Raw genomic sequence first — 17,564 nt, forward strand, 5'->3', positions numbered from 1 at the left:
AGCTGTCAGTGACACACACACACACACACACACACACACACACACACACACACACACACACACACACACACACACACACACACACACACACACACACACACACACACACACACACACACACACACACACACACACACACACACACACACACACACACACACACACACACACACACACACACACACACAGATAACAATGCTCAGCAGATGCGGCAGCTGTTAATGAACCACAGGAGATCTGGACAGGCATCTATACCTCGGTCTTCTGACTGTAACCACACAATGTTTACTGTCAGCCCTACATCACTGCTGGAGCATACGCATTGTGAAGACTGACTGAATCCTGCCTGAATTCTCTCAAAACATGGTGCCGCCAGAGTGGCTGCTCAGCTCAGGAAGTATTATCCTATTATTAAAGGAAGAAAAATGACTTGAAAAAATATGTCTCACAGGAAAAACAAGCTGATGACTGAGCGCTTACTGTTGACTCGGGTGTGGAAAAAAGCAACAGTTGGCCTATGTAATTGAGTATTTGATTTAAACAAAGATCTTTATAGGTCATTTTTCTTGAGCTGAATTTAACAATATTGACCAATATTGATTGATTAAATGCATTTTCGTCACTGGAGAGTTCTTATACTGTGACCCTATTCTCGGAAGAGTGTTATTTAGCTGTTTTTTTTGCACTGATAAACTGGTAAATGGTGTCAAATCATTGAAAAAACCTTTATCATTAAATGCACTGACGTGGGTGGAAAATGCATGCATGTGCATGGGTTTTCTGTTGGTACTCCAGTTTCCTTCTGTTGTGCAGCAACATGGATTTGAGGTTAAGTGGGGACAGTAAATCACCGTTATGTGTCTGTGTTTGCATTGTGGATGGACCGATTGCACCCTGCTGCCGCCCATACTGCGCTGGGATCGATTCTGGCTCTGAATCGAATAAAGAGGTATGGAGGATGTACGGATAAATAAGCTTTTGTCATATCTTATGTGCTACAATAAGCTCCTGATGATTACTCAAGAGAATCATTTCCAGACAAGAAATGATTAACTGCAGTTCTAATGTGGGACTCAGAGCTGGGCAGCACTTGCTTGCATACACAGACATATCCGGCCATGCCAATCCTTTGCACCATTTACTCATGAACGGAAGAATTCTCACCGATTGTGAAAGAGATTAAATGACAAGCATGATATGATTCACTTGCATATGCATGTGCTGTACATGTGGACTCGCATCCGCCCTGGTTTTTGAGAGGGTGACTCATGCCACAAGTAGATGTTAGTCATCACGTCATTACTGCGACTCAGCTGGAGGTTTTAACTGCGTGCGCCGAGGATTTTGTTTTGCTTCAAGATTGAACACCTGGTCTTTCATTTCCCTCGTGTGTAAAAAATACAATTGATTGTGCAGCTTTTTGATGCCTGCTTGACATTTGTCGACAAAAACTATTGATTTGATGAAAAACTCATGCGCTGACTGAGTGCTTTACTTCTATTCCAAAATGTTTCTGATGCAAAGGAACTTCCTGAAGATAGTTACTTCCAACATATACGGATTAGAATTTGTTTCAACTTCCTTTGACACAACCTTGTACTGATGTGAAAAATACATACTGACTCGACCGTATTGAAGACATCAAAATTATATTAGCTGGCAAGATCACATGATGGTCACATGATGAGATGTTGCATTTCAGAGACAAAGTAGTGAAAAGAGAAAGGGAGAACTGAGACAGCTAGAAAGAAAAAAAAAGACAGCAGGGAGAGAGGCAGAGCTGGCAGGCAAGAGAATGAAACGGACCAATCATAAAATTCAAGCTGTGACTTGACGATTCGGACTATCTTCTCCTCTGAAAGCTTCATCTCCTCTTTGACTTGTCCATTGTGGATGTCACTGAAAGTCCATCCCCTCACTCTCAATCGTCTTTTATTTTGCATTTTTCTTTCACTGCTCCCCTGCTTCTATACATGTTTTGTGCTTTCATAGGAACAGCTGACTGATTTCTCTTTTATCCACTCGTCCGCCTGCACGTTTGCTTGCTTGCTGCTTTTTCTGAGTGGGTGAAATCAAAATACCAAGCGCAATCATGCCAGTTAGTGGTAAAAATGTTCTTCAATTTTTTCTTGAAAATACATTAAAAAAAAGACTTTTTTTATTTTTATCAATTAGTGGCAATAAGAATTTGGAGAGTAAAATTTGGGCACAAAGGAAGGACTATGTATAGACATTTATATGTATGTGTGCCTTTGTTTGGCAAACATGGTAGCAAAATGACTTGCGCATGTGTGTAGAGTTATCTGCATATTAATAGGTATGAACAAATAGGATATAATAGCCACATTCAACTCCACTTTTAATACTGTCGTACCTGCAGCTACAAGTGGAGCTCTGCAGATTTACTGTGTTGCTATATAAGCTCGAGTCCTTTCTAATTTTAAAGCTGGGGTGGGAGTTTAGCTCTACCTGGGGAGATGTTTGTAATTAATGACAAACAGCTTTGCCACCTGCTGCCCTAATGTCACAGGGATCCAAAAAGGCGGGACCCGAGGAGCACCATGAATGTTTAACCGTGCCATGAATTGCTGGAATATAGGACCAATTGATGGACGTGTCCAAAAACAAGCAGCAAGTGCAGTTTATTCATCAATAAAACTCATCTGAGCTTTTGAATGCATCTTGTGTGCATTTCTATTTTGTGAACCTCATTGTGTAGTTTAATTATTCAAGTATTATCTCAAGAGCATTCACTTCCGTAAATTAAATTAGAACAGTAAGAATTCATCATGTTGGTGATTGTTTGAGCAAGAACAAACTCCTCTATAAGATGCTCATTAAACCATGTCTTTCACAAACTAAAATGCAGATTTGTGCCTTTGTGTGAGTGTGTGTGCAAAAATCTAAATCCTTTTTTATTTGTGCAGTGTGCTTAATAAAAGTGCCTGAGGTTCAGTCTGACATTAGAACCATTTATAAAGCTTTTAAAATGAATTACGGTTGGATATGTTCCACACTGTGCTTGTATAGAACCCCTATTCTCTGCAGTTTTATCTATGGTTAACATTATGATGTCTGAACAGTCTGAATAGTTGGAAGTTTGCACAGGTGTGCGTGGTTTGTCTTTTTGTCTCCACGGTTTTTCAGAAATGTCTTTCAGCAGTTTTGAAACTAATAAATCTAAGCAGCTTATGCAATGACCTTGGACTCTTCTTTAGAAAAGTCTGTCATGGTGTTGGATTGAAATGCTTGAAAGTGCTTCTCCGAGAAAACTTTAGCAGAAAGGAGCCGAACATTTTCACTGTTCTGTGTTTGCTTGAAAAGAAATGTGTATTTTCTTTGTGCTTGTGAGTTTGGTGCACTTTATTTGATAGAGATTGTATCATAAATAAAATGCCTGATAGCACTAATGTCATGGTTTTCAGTCCTGGGTTACTCGGGTTTCCTCACACATTGTGCACCTGCCTTCACCATTTACTAGCTGGAACCCAGCTGTGACCCTGAACTGGATAAAGTTGCACAGAAAAAAAATATAAATGAAGTTAACAATGAGCCCACAGCCTGAACGGCCCAGTTTCCAGCATTATTTATCATATTTCACAACAAAATCACAAGCATAAACTGCAATGTTCAACTTTTGCTTTTTATTAACTCAAATATCCCGAGGAAGATCTTTAAATGGGTCCAGGCTCTCTGTCACAACATGAATCGATCATACAGCATCATGAAGTCGGTGTGTGGATTTATGTGTATAAGCTGCCAAAGGGAGGATTCACAACACAACACATTTGAGGGAAAACATGACATACAAAGAAGAGGCTGTGATTGTAAATGTTGCAAAGGCAAAACAGTGAGCCTGCTTTCTTTTGTTTTCTCTCTCTCTCATAAGTCGGTTCCTGAATGCAAAGTTTTGATTTCCCCTGGGAAAGCAGGAAAGCATCAAATTAACAGAATACTGTGAAGCACATCATGAAGCCATTCACCCTGGACTGTGTGCTTGCATGGAGTACATATTACTGGGAACAGGTTACTCTTTGCCAGACCCTGATTTTTCTGCTTGTTTGTATTTGTTTGGCTCCGGTCCTCTGCTGTAGATGGAGGAATCCTTAATTTCTGAAGCTGTGCAGTTGTCAGTCTCGATGGGCCCCCAAGGCCCATTGCTTTTTTCAATTAGGCTCTGTTTTTAACGTCACCTGCTCGCCCGACTGAGGAGTCAATAACAGGAAAGTTCCAATCATTACACCTGCTGCTCAGTCAGAGATGTTTGGCGAAAGCACAAAATTTGCCTTTTCTCTCAAAGACAGACAAAATAGGAATTCTTGTCCATGCGTAGCTTTTACTAAAATCTTAGAACCACAACAATTATAGCTTTATTTCTAACTGTGCAGTCAGGAAACACAACCATTAAATCACATCATGTTGGCTGCATTGCAAGTCTGCTTTTAATGTCAATTATTGTGTGATAGTTGTCTCAAGGAGGATATCCAGTCCATCTTAATCACAACTTCTTGTAAAATAGTGTCATATGGATTGAAACTGCTGCCCAAGCTCACGCTAACCCAAAGAGGAGTGGAAAGATAGAATAGTAAGTAATCACCCTGAGTGTCTTCTTGTACGACGGCCCCCTCATAAAGGCTGCACATCACACAGCGTTCGCCCATAAAAAACACTAACTTTACAGTTCCACTGAGATAATAGCAAGCTGCAGAAGGTCACAACTGTCACAGATGCAGGTTGTAAGCGTCTGACGTTTCACCCACAACTTCCAGCACAATTACACTTCTTTTCTCTCAAGTGCTTTCAAGCCTGTTCTTTAGGCCAATTCCATTTCCTGACAATCAAATCTCAACATCCACTTGATGTGGAGGGTGCGTCAGTCGCAGGTCATTCCATTATCTCACCTTTCTTCACGTCAATGGCAAGCATTTTATTCTGCTTCTATGATTTGATCCTTGATGGACTGATGTACATTTAAAAGCAGTTGTCTTTCTTCCTCAGCTGGTGGAAGGTGTGCCTCACTGAGGTCTATATCAGCATGATTTTAGGGAACTTGCCAGCTGGGAGTCGGTCTTGACGGCAGAGTAGAGCTCTGCCTCTTTATTTGTCCCTGCCCTTTGTTTTCCAGTGTATTACGTCTTTTTCTCATGTGTGTGTTGTGAATGCAGCCGTGTGCATCAACAAGCTGTCAGAACAAAGGGAACGACGACAATGAGGATTGGCGCCACATCGCTTCTTTCTTTTTTTTTTTATATTCGCCTCATACTTAACCTTTTTGCGGACATGATGCTCCTGTTAGTTCCCTCATACTGCGTCCATTAATGTTTTATTGGCTCATACTTCACGAGCCCCTCCAAAGGCGCCTCATACATTTGTAATTTTCTAATCCCTGTGAAGTGAGTGTGAATTCTCACTCGTGTACCTTTGGAGAACAAGATTAAATAGCCAACATCTAAATGTCTGGCTGCTAAAACCTGAAGCTGTTTGTATTGGAAGAGATTCTTCTATTTGAAGGGTGTTTGCTGCAGCTTGGGGAAATTGACGTAAAGAGGAACGAGTTTCTCGTAACCCAGTTGTAACTTCACAGAGCCGCATGAGCGTGGAAGATGATGATGCTCGAGAAAGTTATGAAAGTATCGTCAGAAGTGTGATTGACAGTCTTTAATCCACAATACCTTTAATTCCTTGTCCTGCCACGATGGACTCACTTGGATAAGCCGCTCAAATCCCGCCCGTTTCATCGCGCCCCGTCCATATTTCCCACCACCATTAAGTCTGTGTCATTATGTTCTGCTGAGCTTGATTTCAAGTGTTTCCTTTCAACAAGCCCAGCATTATTATCAGTGCAATCAAGCCTGGCTAACCAACAAAACTCTCACCACTGTGAGACCATGAGACTTTTTTTCTGGGTCACTAAATATTCATGAGGCCTCTGAGCACATTACTAGTTGTTTTTAGGGACGGCAACAACAACAAGGAGGCAGTCTTCAGAGACCGTGATTCTTATCAGAGCACACTTACAAACTCGCTTGCAGCTTGAGTTCGCTCATGAATATGTATAGTATTCCTCCTTTGTGGCTCTCAGGGAGGTGGATCAGTGAATGCCTTCAACAAAGACCATATCTGTTTCTAAGTGCTCTGCAGGAGGATTAGCAGCATTGTCTCGGGCCTGAATATCTACTGCTTCTCCCTGGAGATCGAGAAATTAGAAGGTCAACAGCTTGACCTCAACCAGAAAGGATGATGATACAGTGTAACGCATAATGGCAGTTTCTCTAGGACCCTGAACGTCTTGACCTCGTCTTTTCAGCGACTCATATTAATTCAAGGAAATTGACAATTGGGTGTGAAATATATTGGTTTTGTGAATGCCCAGGAAATGTGGAATATAAAAGGGTTTGTCAGACATTCTTTCAGGCTTATGTATGTTGTAAGACACGTTTTTCTTTGGTTTGGCAGTGTTGGTTGTGATACAAGTTGCTCCAATTTTGCCCAGGCCAAAAAGCCCCAGCAGTTACTTGTTGCCACTTCTCCTAACACCATCTCTGTTTCAGTGTTGGTAATATAGCCCAACACCTACATGTAAAATTGATGAATCTCATCACTGGGCTGAACAGTGATGTATTGATAAAGCCAGCTTGTGCGTTTAAAGATAGGCCAGAAAAAAGCCGCTATTTCTCGTTTAAGATTCATGCAACATTGACACGACCACCTTTAAGTGAAAACACATTGTTTTTGTTTTTTGGTTTCAGAACAGTTGTGTTCTCCCCTCTTTTACACAGAAATGAAGTTGGGGCGCTTTTGAAAAGTTCCACCTTAACAAACTAAACTACACCGAATCATTTTCAAAACTTTTCAATGGCTCCAAGCACCATTGGTTTTTCATTTTCACTTAAAAACATTGCAGTGTAAATGGAGGCCTAAGCCACTCAATCGAATGACATTATGCCATTGATCTGTTATGTGATATGATTGATGTCAATGTTGAAAATGATGTGGTGATGAGGTTACTAGGAAAGCTTTAAAGCTTGAGTTCACTCGGCAGCCACTTCACCAGATAGAATCAAGTCCATACGGCCGAGCAGGGCTGTGAGTTGTTGCAGAGCAGATGGAGGCAGGCATAAGAGGAAAGTCTCCATGAGATGCAGGGACAGGGAGGTGAGGAGAGCAGCGGGGGTCAATCCTCCAGAGGAGAGAAGTGAGGCTTCATCAAGAGACCCAAGTGAGGCGGAGACATGCAATATTGATGGAGAGTGGGGAAAGGAGTGTGGCAGGTAGATGAAAATATAGACTGCTCAGGCAGGTGAATGACCACAAACATACACTTAAGGTTGTTTCTTCTAAGCACCCAAAAAAGCTGTTGCGAGTTGGGAAGCTCGTTTAAATTAAACAACTGTCACTCACATCACTTCTTGCTTTCATTCCCAGAATAAAGTCCTGAACATCGACGGAGTCAAAGTGAAGCTGCAGGTAAGAAGTTTGATATACTCTGACAAACAGAGACCGGGGTTTGCTGAGGGATTGATGCGACCTGTACCCCCCCCCCCCCCCCCCCCCCCCAAAAAAAACAACAAATAAATAAAGATCCTGAAAAAGAAATGCAGTTCAAAAAGGACTTTTACTCTCCAGCTAAATGAGTGTGCAGTCAACCTGCACAGGATGACTCTGGAGAGAGGAGAAAATGTAACTGCCATCAGAGCTAAGTTGTGAAGAAAGACAGTGCTGCCTGATGAGGGGAAAAAAAAGGCTTAATTGGTGTTATTCCTATGAGGCCGGACCGCCAACAGTGATTTCTATACAATATTCTCACCTTCACCAAGAAAAAAAAGAAAGAACATAAATAGAACTCCTGTTTAGATGGACGTTTGGATGTTTGTGTCCCCTGAACTAAAATGGTCTGCTCCTTATGGAGCTTAAACAGTGGTGCAAGTCACACATGCAGGAAGAGCTACAGGAATGGTGGACATCTTTCATGCTCACAGAAACATGACCTGTAATTGATGCTCATGTCTCTGTGTGTCGATGAGAAGCAAAATGTTCTAAGTACAACAATCCTCCCGATATGTCAGTGTTCCAGAGTACGACAGTTTTATAAGACAATGAATGCTAAATAGTTCTCAAAGATCTCATTTCCATATTTCAGGCTTTATTCAGAATTATTGGGATAAATTGAATGGATGGCCACACAATGAGCTCCCACAGGCTGACTGAGCAAACGGAAGACTCATTAAAAAGACAGCGGTAGAAACCTTTATTCAATGATTACTTTCCTCTCTTATTATCCGCAGATCTGGGACACAGCTGGACAGGAGCGCTTTCGCAGTGTCACTCATGCTTACTACCGTGATGCCCATGGTGAGACACTCACACACACACACACATGCTTTTTTTATCAACACCCCCTGTTACTTGAACAATAATTGTTTGTTATAATTAAAAAGCTATAATTAAATGCTATACCAGGCATTGAAGTAAATCCAGTGTCTTAAAATGCACATTTGTATCTTTACATGATGGTTTTTGTTTGTTTCTGACCTGTTTTGTATCATTTGGTCTCCATTCAGTGAGTGACATTATGTTTGGATGCCTCATAAATGTTTTTATGTTGCAGTCTTTTGGCATGCATGAAGTGTCAAGGTGTTTAAATGACTTTTTCCAAGGCCGAGGCTTTTTCTACCAAAACACTTTTTATGGCAAGTGTGTTTCACAAACATGTCAAGGTAGAAAATATATTTCTTCTCTCTTCTTGAGAAAAAAAAAAAAATCATCTTTCGGGATTCAAGGACTCTTTGATTATCTGTAATCACAGGTGGTCGTTTCTGTCAGTGCATGAGTCACAGTGTGTATGGAGCCTTCTATTCATCTTGTTGTAATTACTGATCTCAGAAAGCTTCTTTTCAATGTATGTATAGGAAGTGCCATGACTCTGAAACCTCGGGATGTAGGGAAGAAAGTATTTTCTTTACTATCAGGGAGCACATCTAAGTGTTGGCGTATTTATTTATTTATTTATTTTTTGCTTTATTGCTAAATATTTCAAACATTGAAGAGCTTAATAGATCCACATTTTCTCTCAGTAGGTAAATGGTGGTCCACACGAGGATGAGACAACTTGTGATGAATTGAAGAGCTACAATAAAAGGAAACATTTGTGGCATGTGACCATTTTCACTTGGAATCACATTGAATTTGTTCTCTGTAGAAATTCTATATTTTGTGACTGTCTTGCAATGTATGCAAAGATGTTGTGCAAAATGTAGTTCAATTAAAAAAGGGATAAACCTCCAGAATGAAGCTGGATGAAGACCTGATTGACATGCCAACATGCTCACTTCTCACACGTTCTGATTTTCAAGATATCTTGTAAACTCCTTTGTGAATACTTATCACTATTTGTGAGATAGAGAATTTGTTGCTCTCGACACTCAGAATATTTTCATAGTTTGGTCTTCTCATATGTTTTGAGAATACATCACTTTGTTTGGTCTTTGTATCTGCGGGTAGTCAGGGATTCTTCCCTGACCATAGAGAAGATTTACCATCTGGATCTGTGCGGCTGTATAATCTGTGTGAGTTTGAACAATTTAGGCACGGATGCCTTGCGTGTGCATCAGCATACATGATTTACTGAGTATAAATGACCATGCCTGTGTCGTATCCTTATTATCGATATCGTGGTCTGGAATTCAGTCGGAATAATTACTGCAGGATATATTTCACAGAACTGTGTCTGTCACATAGGAGAACGGGGTTCAGGATGACATTTTGCAGGATTACTTTCAGGCAAGATGCCTGGGAACATCTATTTGTCTGGTATCCACATTACACATCTTTGAATCCCTTTTTACTTTCATTTTACTGCCGCAAGGACGTGTGAACCACACAATATGTTCCTAATCAGACCATTTAAATGCAGACCACTTTCTACTTTCTACCAGCACAAAGCATCTATCTGATGAAAGACAGTCAGGATAGGGTCTGATCGCTAAGCTTTTGGTTGGCAACTGTTAGATTATTGAAAGATTGACAAACTCATTTAAAGGCACATGTGTAAGATGTATGGAATGTGACATTTGTGCTCTGGATGCCTGTAGTGAGGCCTCAGCAGTGTTTCAGCGGTTTTATTAGTTGGTGCCTGGAACTTCAGCCCTTTGTCACCATGTAGTATCACGAAGACTGATGGGCTACACAGCTGATCAGCTTGTACTCTCTGGTTGATTCCTCTGAAACATTGTGACGATTTCTCTGAGGTTGTTACTTTAAAGTTGAAAACTAACAAAGACTTGTTCTTCTTTTTTGTAATATACTATAAAGTCCTGCATTCATCATTTTTGACACTCTTGTAGGTACAAAGGGTAGAAATGTTGCCGACTGTGTTTCACTGGCACATTATTTTGTCCTGTCTCAGAGAAAGACTGTCCGTGAGGTTTCCAATTTGTGCAAAGGGTTCTGGGTTTCAGTGCTTTACTGAAATGAAAGCACACACATGTTGATCTCCCTCCAGCCTTCAATATCTGTGATCTCTTGACTCTGTGCTTCATCAAAAACTCTGAGACCTAAATCAGGTTTCCTTTTGTTGCTGATCGTGGAACTTAAGCAACCAAAGCAGGTTTCTGTGTGATTCTGTCTAACCTTGGGCAAAGCAATGTTTTGAATTTACTCGAAATCTTTAACTGGTTTGCGGGACATGGGATTTTGTTATTCTGTATCGGTACAAAGCACCCGACAGTATGCCCAGTGGCTCAATAAAATCAGCAAGGCTGGTGCAAGATACTGTTATCTGGGACAAGAAAATACAAAGCCAGCAAAAACTAGGATGCAAAGACTTGCAATCCTGTAATCCCTCACTTGATTGACCGTGAAACGCTGCGGTTTCAGATCTCGATTTATCTGATGCCGCAACAGTTTTGGATTTTAATAACTATGAATGAAGTTTGATCAAGAGATGACAATGCTGGTTTGGCTTGTGTTTACGAACAGCATTTCTGATGAATACAACTATAACTTGAACAGTTGGTTTTTTTTTCACAGACAGTGATTTCTGAAGGTGTTTCTGAGCTCATGCGATGCTTTCCAGAACAATTGTGCCTGTTCTTACGAGAGACAAACCTGAGAATCTGTAGATCTTGATAAAATAAATGAAAAGCCTCAGTTCATTCAGGGCAATGTGGCTGAGCAGCTGACAATTTGCATAAGTTGTTAATAAAAGGAAATGAAATGTTTGCTTTTAGAGCTTTTGTTAATTTTGTGGCCTTTCCATACACCTTCATTTTTCCTGCCATTGTTGCAACACAGTTAGCAAATATTAGTCACAGAATAATGAAAAACAAATCTTACTTTCAACATGTTGTTCATGTTTTTGAACTGAATGTATGAAAGACGGATTTAAAGGGGTCATATGATACAACTTTTCAAGAAATCGGTCTCATTGGTCCAAAAACATTGTATTTAAAGTTTATTACCCCAAATCCAGCTTTTCCTTGATTTCCAGCCGTTTCAATATTGGATCATATGATCTTCATTCAGAATCTGCTGTGTCTGTGACAGCTGGACTGTCTCCACCCACACTTGCCCATTTTGGGAAGAAGAGGAAGTAGTTCCTCTGGTGGTGCCATGTGCCAGAGCAGAGCTGCCTAATTGTGGGAGGGTCAAAGGGAGGGCCTACCTTGATTGGGATTGGTTAAACCCCTGATGACACTATATCAGGTTTGGTTTCTGGTTTGCTAGTTGGAGCAACACACTTTTAAAAAAGCCAGGGCGTGAGAGATGACACTTTCTCCATTTCAAGTGAAAATACATAATTATTGTTTTTTTTTATTTCAGAAAGGTTTTGGTTCAGCCACGGTAGCATTTCAAAGACTAAAAGGCTTCGACAGACTATACATAGACTGTAAGCTTTCAATTTTAAAAAAGGATGCTGGCTTTGGGCTGTATATGTTATTTGAACACACATCAAAATTGTGACTGTGCCTTGAAATACCTGATCAAACTGATTTCTACTGTTTGTCAATGACAATGGGATTATAATGCTAGTTGCATTATTGTAATTGTAATTGTATTGTAGGTCAGTCAGCACTACTCCTTCATAAAGATGAAAAATTTATATAATTCTGACTTTTGAGGCCAGTGCAGAGCTGCATGCACTCCAGTGCCAACGCTAAGAGACGAGTGTAGGAGGGTGGAGGACATTAAATTAGGAGGGACACTGGAAGAGGACATGCTAAGAGGATTCTTTTAGATATTGGTGGAAAGGCAGTATAAATGAGTCTACAGGTATTTTTGAGCTAATCCATTTTAAAAATTGTGATCATATTTAATCATCCCCATGTTTTCATTTGTTGTCATCAAACTAAATGTGACTTAAAGGTAGAAAAAAAAAACAATGATAAAAACATTAAAATTTGACAGAGCATACATTGAAGTTGTACTTTTTCTTAGGTACAATTGCTATACCAAAAAAACATTTCAACTTTCACCAAATTCATCCGATGTGTCCTGGAATAAAAAGAAAAAGTAGAATTGGAGATGGTTTCTGTTCCTTGGAGTATTGCTGCAAGAGTCCAGACACAGAATTGTTTGTCATGTCCTCATCTGCCCAGAGATAAATTGTACTGTGCTGTATCGATGATCATTCTTTGTATTTGTTCAAATAATATGAAGATATGAACTGTGTACACAGTTTTCACCCTCTTTGAAGCGGTTATTATGAACAGGATCTGTCCTCTGACCTTGATGCTGAAGCGTCTGATAAAAATCAGGGTGCAGCGAACATCTAGAATAATCTATTAATCAAGTATAAGTTCCTCCAGTCCAAGGACTTTATTAGTAAGTGGAAAAATACGATAACAAAATTATACAAGGAAATTCATGAGAGTGCTATCGTGTTAGTTTTCTGAGGTTTGGAGGTTTTATCTTCTCGCCTTTCTAGTTCAGCGCCGTCGTTTTTTTTTTTGTTTTTTTTTGCTGTAACATTATTTTTCATTGTTGACTCGCTTCTGACATCAAGACCCCAAATATGTCTCTTCTTGTGCTCACAACCCCAACGTCACTGTTCTATCTGCCAACAGGACTCACATGTAATGAGACTTTTGATTGAGTCCTTTTTTTTCGTTTTTTGATTTTTTTTGGGGGGGTTGGGCCTAAAATAAAACTGAAGCTTTCTCTATTTGACACCCAATGCACAAGTAGATGACTTTTCTTCTTTTGCACAAATATCATCCGAGGCTGACTTTAACCTTTGAACATTATTAAAGGACAACAACTGGACTCAATACATGCAACAGAAATGCATGCACAGACACGCACATTTTGCTAGCAGCTTACAATTTTCTGTGTCCCGACTTGAGCCACTGAGAGATGACAAATAAAATAAGAATGGAAAACACCTTAAGGACAAGTCTAGGAGAACTCTGCTTTATTACATAGCCGTCAGTCTGCAGCAAGTTCATCTCTCCCGGGCCGCTCCCTGTCTCAGCTGCAGTCCCAAACTGCCTCTCAGCTACTGTACCTGCACAGACTGGCTGAGCCAATCCATTTTCAGAGAAAGGATTGAACCGTTCTGCAACTCCTTTTATTTGTAGATATAAGATGGTGTTACAGTTATACTGTTATTCATACAGCAAATGTATGTTTGAATGATTATGATGCCCGGAGAAATATTTGATCCAGATTCAGGGCTTCTTTAAGGGGAAGTGTTTGATTGGGGCACCCATTCTCTGAAACAACAAAACAAACATGCAGAACACAGACTGAGAAAGCAGAGAGCTGGAAACACAGAGCAACTCGCAACCAGAACAAACAGAACTGAAGCCAAATAAATACCAAAGGTGAAGACAATCACACCCAGGCACAGGTGAAACCCATCAGGGCGGGGAACAGCCAATCAGACAGTAGGAGGAAAAGTCAAGGAGCCTGAAACCAGACACAGAGGCCATGTTGACACATACCATGGTTTTTACAAGAACAGTTATATTTTTCTGCATTTGGGCCTTGTATTTAAATGCAGCTACAAGCCACCAAAAACGAGGATTTCCGGAAATTCCGTCGACATTGGAGATTTTAAAAACTCTGTGTCTCCGTTTGTATCTAAAGAGGGATAGACGGAGACTTAGGTCACAATATGCGACGGAAGCATCATCGGGGTCATCTGTGCGTGACCCATGTTTACAGTTTGAACACTGTGATTCAAAACGGATAATGTGAAAGCTTGTGTGCTACCATGTTTATTCTTGTACTTTATTTGTTTTATTTTTCTAACGCCACAGTTAGGAGGAGCTCCGCTTGTTTGTCTGTCCAAACAAATGAACTGTTTCGCTGAAAGAAAAGGAAATAGCTTGCGCCATTCGTGATGTCCTGTTTTTCCAGGACTGTGATTGGCTGGTATGGTTTCATGCTTCTCATTACACTGCCCCCTACAGGTTTGGCATGCTCATAGTAGTTCTGAACCAGGTGTATGTGTGGGTCACGTGAATGAAAATATTTTTGTGAATGTAGACGGGGAAATCAATATTTGTGTAAACCTGAGTTCGTGTAAACGTGGCCTGAAACCAGACAGACAATCAACATACCGCAGGAACAAAAATAAATTCATTCAATCTGAATCTGTGTTTGTTGGCATGTTGAAAGGCTGTGATACTCTAATGTAAAGGTTTCCTCTGGGTGAAAAGAGAAAACTGACATTCATCAGAATTTCACCCACAAAATCAAAGGATTTGCTTTTATAATTAAGCGATAAGAAAACTCAAACTACTTTGTTTTGCTTTCTCCAGCTCTTCTTTTGCTGTATGACGTCACCAACAGGGCTTCGTTTGACAACATACAGGTAAGTGCGGCTCCCACAATATGAAAACACAATGAATACACAGGAATACACACACAATGAATTGTGTAACAGCCATGACAACTTGAAATCCTCTGAGTGATTCTGTTTGATTGTGCTGTCTCATTCCTTTTTCTCTGTGTAGTTTCGACAGACCATCTTATTTTTTTATAAACATGCATAACAAATTCCTTCCTGTCAATGTCCTTTCATAGAATCTGTTTAAATGAGTCTGATCACAGACAGGGAGAAAAGTCGAAGTGTGTTTGTGTAAGACTGAGAAACTGAGACTGTGATTCAGTTAAGTCATGTAATTTCTATGTCTGCTGATCCATATCCTCAGCATTCACTCATGGTTTTAAATTTGCTTTTGCATGAGTGTTCTTCTTCCACGATTGAAATGTTGGCTGTCAGAGTCAGCCACATGTACTTTTTAGATGCTGTTGACACCGCATTTCATCTCTCCCTTAACTGCTCGGTCAATTATGATATACATCCGAGTGTATTGTGCTGCAGGAAACCGACGTTTAGAAAGTGTTTTATGTCAGTTCTTTTTATTTGCGGAAGCACTTGTTTGACATTTCGCTCGTCCCAAATATTATGGATCAGTGCACAGCCACATCTGAGAAATAATTCAAGCTCGAGGTAGCATCTAAGTCAATATGATGAAAACAGGATGGGAACATGCAAACTCCACACAGAAAGTCCCACAGAGACCCCCCGCTGTGCTCAACCAGCAAGGACCACTCAACCGAAGTGGCTCCTGTTGTCTGTCCAAGGCTGTACGTTCTCTCACAGCAGGAACCAGATCAGAAGGTGAAGCTGATGAGAATAACATGAGCACTCTTAGCAAGAAAGCTATAGATTAATAGTTTTTTTTTGTATAGAAGCTGGTGGTCTTTTGTCCTCAAAACAGTGCGGTGTCATTTTTAAAATCACCACATCTTATGGAACACAAATGAAATCACAGTCTAATGTTGGCTCAAATATTGACTTTAGTGATGCACCTAATTAAAAGGAAATGGCATTTTAATACCAACTGGCCTGAGGGATTTCACAGGTTTTACTTTCTGCCATATATTAATAATATAACAAGTAGCCCCTAATGACTATTTCCTGTTGTGGTTTATTTGAATCAATATTGTTTTCTGTGATAATTACGTGTCTAGAATTGCTCCGTGAGGTGGTGAGTTGTTCTTTTTTTTACGAGACTTCCAAAAAACAAAAATAAAGCTATTACTGCATCTGAAGCTAACCATACGACAAATATTGTCTAGGATAGGAGAAGAGAGCTCTATCTTGATAAACTAACACTAATAACTTAATCTAGAATTGAAATGATATGTATTTGTTATGCATCGCACAAAAATACGAAAAACAGATATATTGCATGATAGAAAAACTAAGCACCCCTCTTCCATTTAAAAATATATACCATTTTAGATTATGGCACTCTCACATGTCAAATTGCTGAAGTAAGCTCTGAAATGGTACTTTTTTCAGAAACATCGTAGTTAGTGCTGTCAGGCAGATTTTAGCTGTGGCAGCTGGTGCCACCACGCTATTTTCCATCATTTTTCCCTCTGTGCAGTGAGTGTTACCTGCTACAAAAAAAGAGGCAATTTTCAATGTCTTTAATTGACAGTGGCTGGAAATGGCTCCTTCGGAGCACCAGGCAGTTTGTTAAGGAAGGAAGAGGTTGTTTGTCAGCAGTGAGTGCCAGAGAAATATGACGTGCTCGCCTTGAGAGATCATTGAAGCAGGAAAGATGCTTCCTGCGTCTGGAGATGAACGGCTCAAAGGAGGAGAAAGAAGAAGGGTGTGTTGGGAGTATAGAGAAAGCAGAAAGTGAGGATGTTGATACATTGGAAAAGCTGTAACACAGCGGAGGATCAGAAACAACCTGTCAGCCATCTAAAACAAAGCCTCTAACTCTCTCTGTGCTGTGCTGAAGACAATCCAAAGCAGAGTGCTTCAGGCTTTGTTCTTTACAAAAGTTTTTTTTTTTTTTGTTCAACAACCTCCACCTAAGTTGAATTTGAGGACACTTATGCAACTTACCAGTACCCTGCTGAACCTTGGATTATTCATTATTTTTCAATCTTTACTGATTAGCTACTTGTGCTCAATAGATAACTATTTTTGCCAATGCAAGACCAACTTCAACAATAAAGACTGTGTAAAGATTGTTAGAAACACAATGAACGAGAACAGGCACTTGGTAGAGCACATACCTTCGCCAACGCCACATTTGTCACCATGGAAACCACTGGATTGCAAGGTTATTTGATCCACCACACCACTCCTTCTATCCCTTGCCGTGGTTGTTTGAATTGCTTTATGTTATCACTGTTTGACACAGATGTACACACATTTTATAATTACCACCTGACCCCCTTTACATTTGACCCCCAACCGCTAACCAGGGTAAAGATGTCACTTGATCATGTGGCATACCAGAGGATAGGGAGTTCAAGACTGAACATTGTGGCGGCGGTTTGACAATCGGAGTAAAACTGACCGCGTTAAGACAAAAATATGTTTTTGACCTTTTCATGATCTAGACCTTGACCTTTAACCCAACTGCTCTCAAAATTGTAAAATATTAATACAATTTAATAATAACAATTATTATTAAAAATTATTATTATTATTATTATTATTATTATTATTATTATTATTATTATTATTATTACTATTATTATTATTGATATTAGATATAAATGTTTGTATCAAACTGTATTAAAAG

At 39.9% G+C, this 17,564-nt stretch overlaps 1 protein-coding gene across 1 annotated transcript in view; it reads left to right on the top strand.

Annotated features, from left to right (window-relative positions):
- LOC308124859 (ras-related protein Rab-26-like) overlaps window positions 1-17,564 on the top strand; it is a 47,004-nt gene that overhangs the window by 12,575 nt on the left and 16,865 nt on the right. The window contains exons 3-5 of the mRNA XM_080488212.1: window positions 7,426-7,467; window positions 8,286-8,352; window positions 14,766-14,818. Coding sequence (XP_080344338.1) covers window positions 7,426-7,467; window positions 8,286-8,352; window positions 14,766-14,818 — 162 coding nt within the window. The remainder of the gene's footprint in view (window positions 1-7,425; window positions 7,468-8,285; window positions 8,353-14,765; window positions 14,819-17,564) is intronic.

The sequence above is a fragment of the Lipophrys pholis genome, assembly GCF_963383615.2.
Source record: "Lipophrys pholis genome assembly, chromosome: 19".
In the NCBI taxonomy this organism is placed as follows: domain Eukaryota; kingdom Metazoa; phylum Chordata; class Actinopteri; order Blenniiformes; family Blenniidae; genus Lipophrys; species Lipophrys pholis.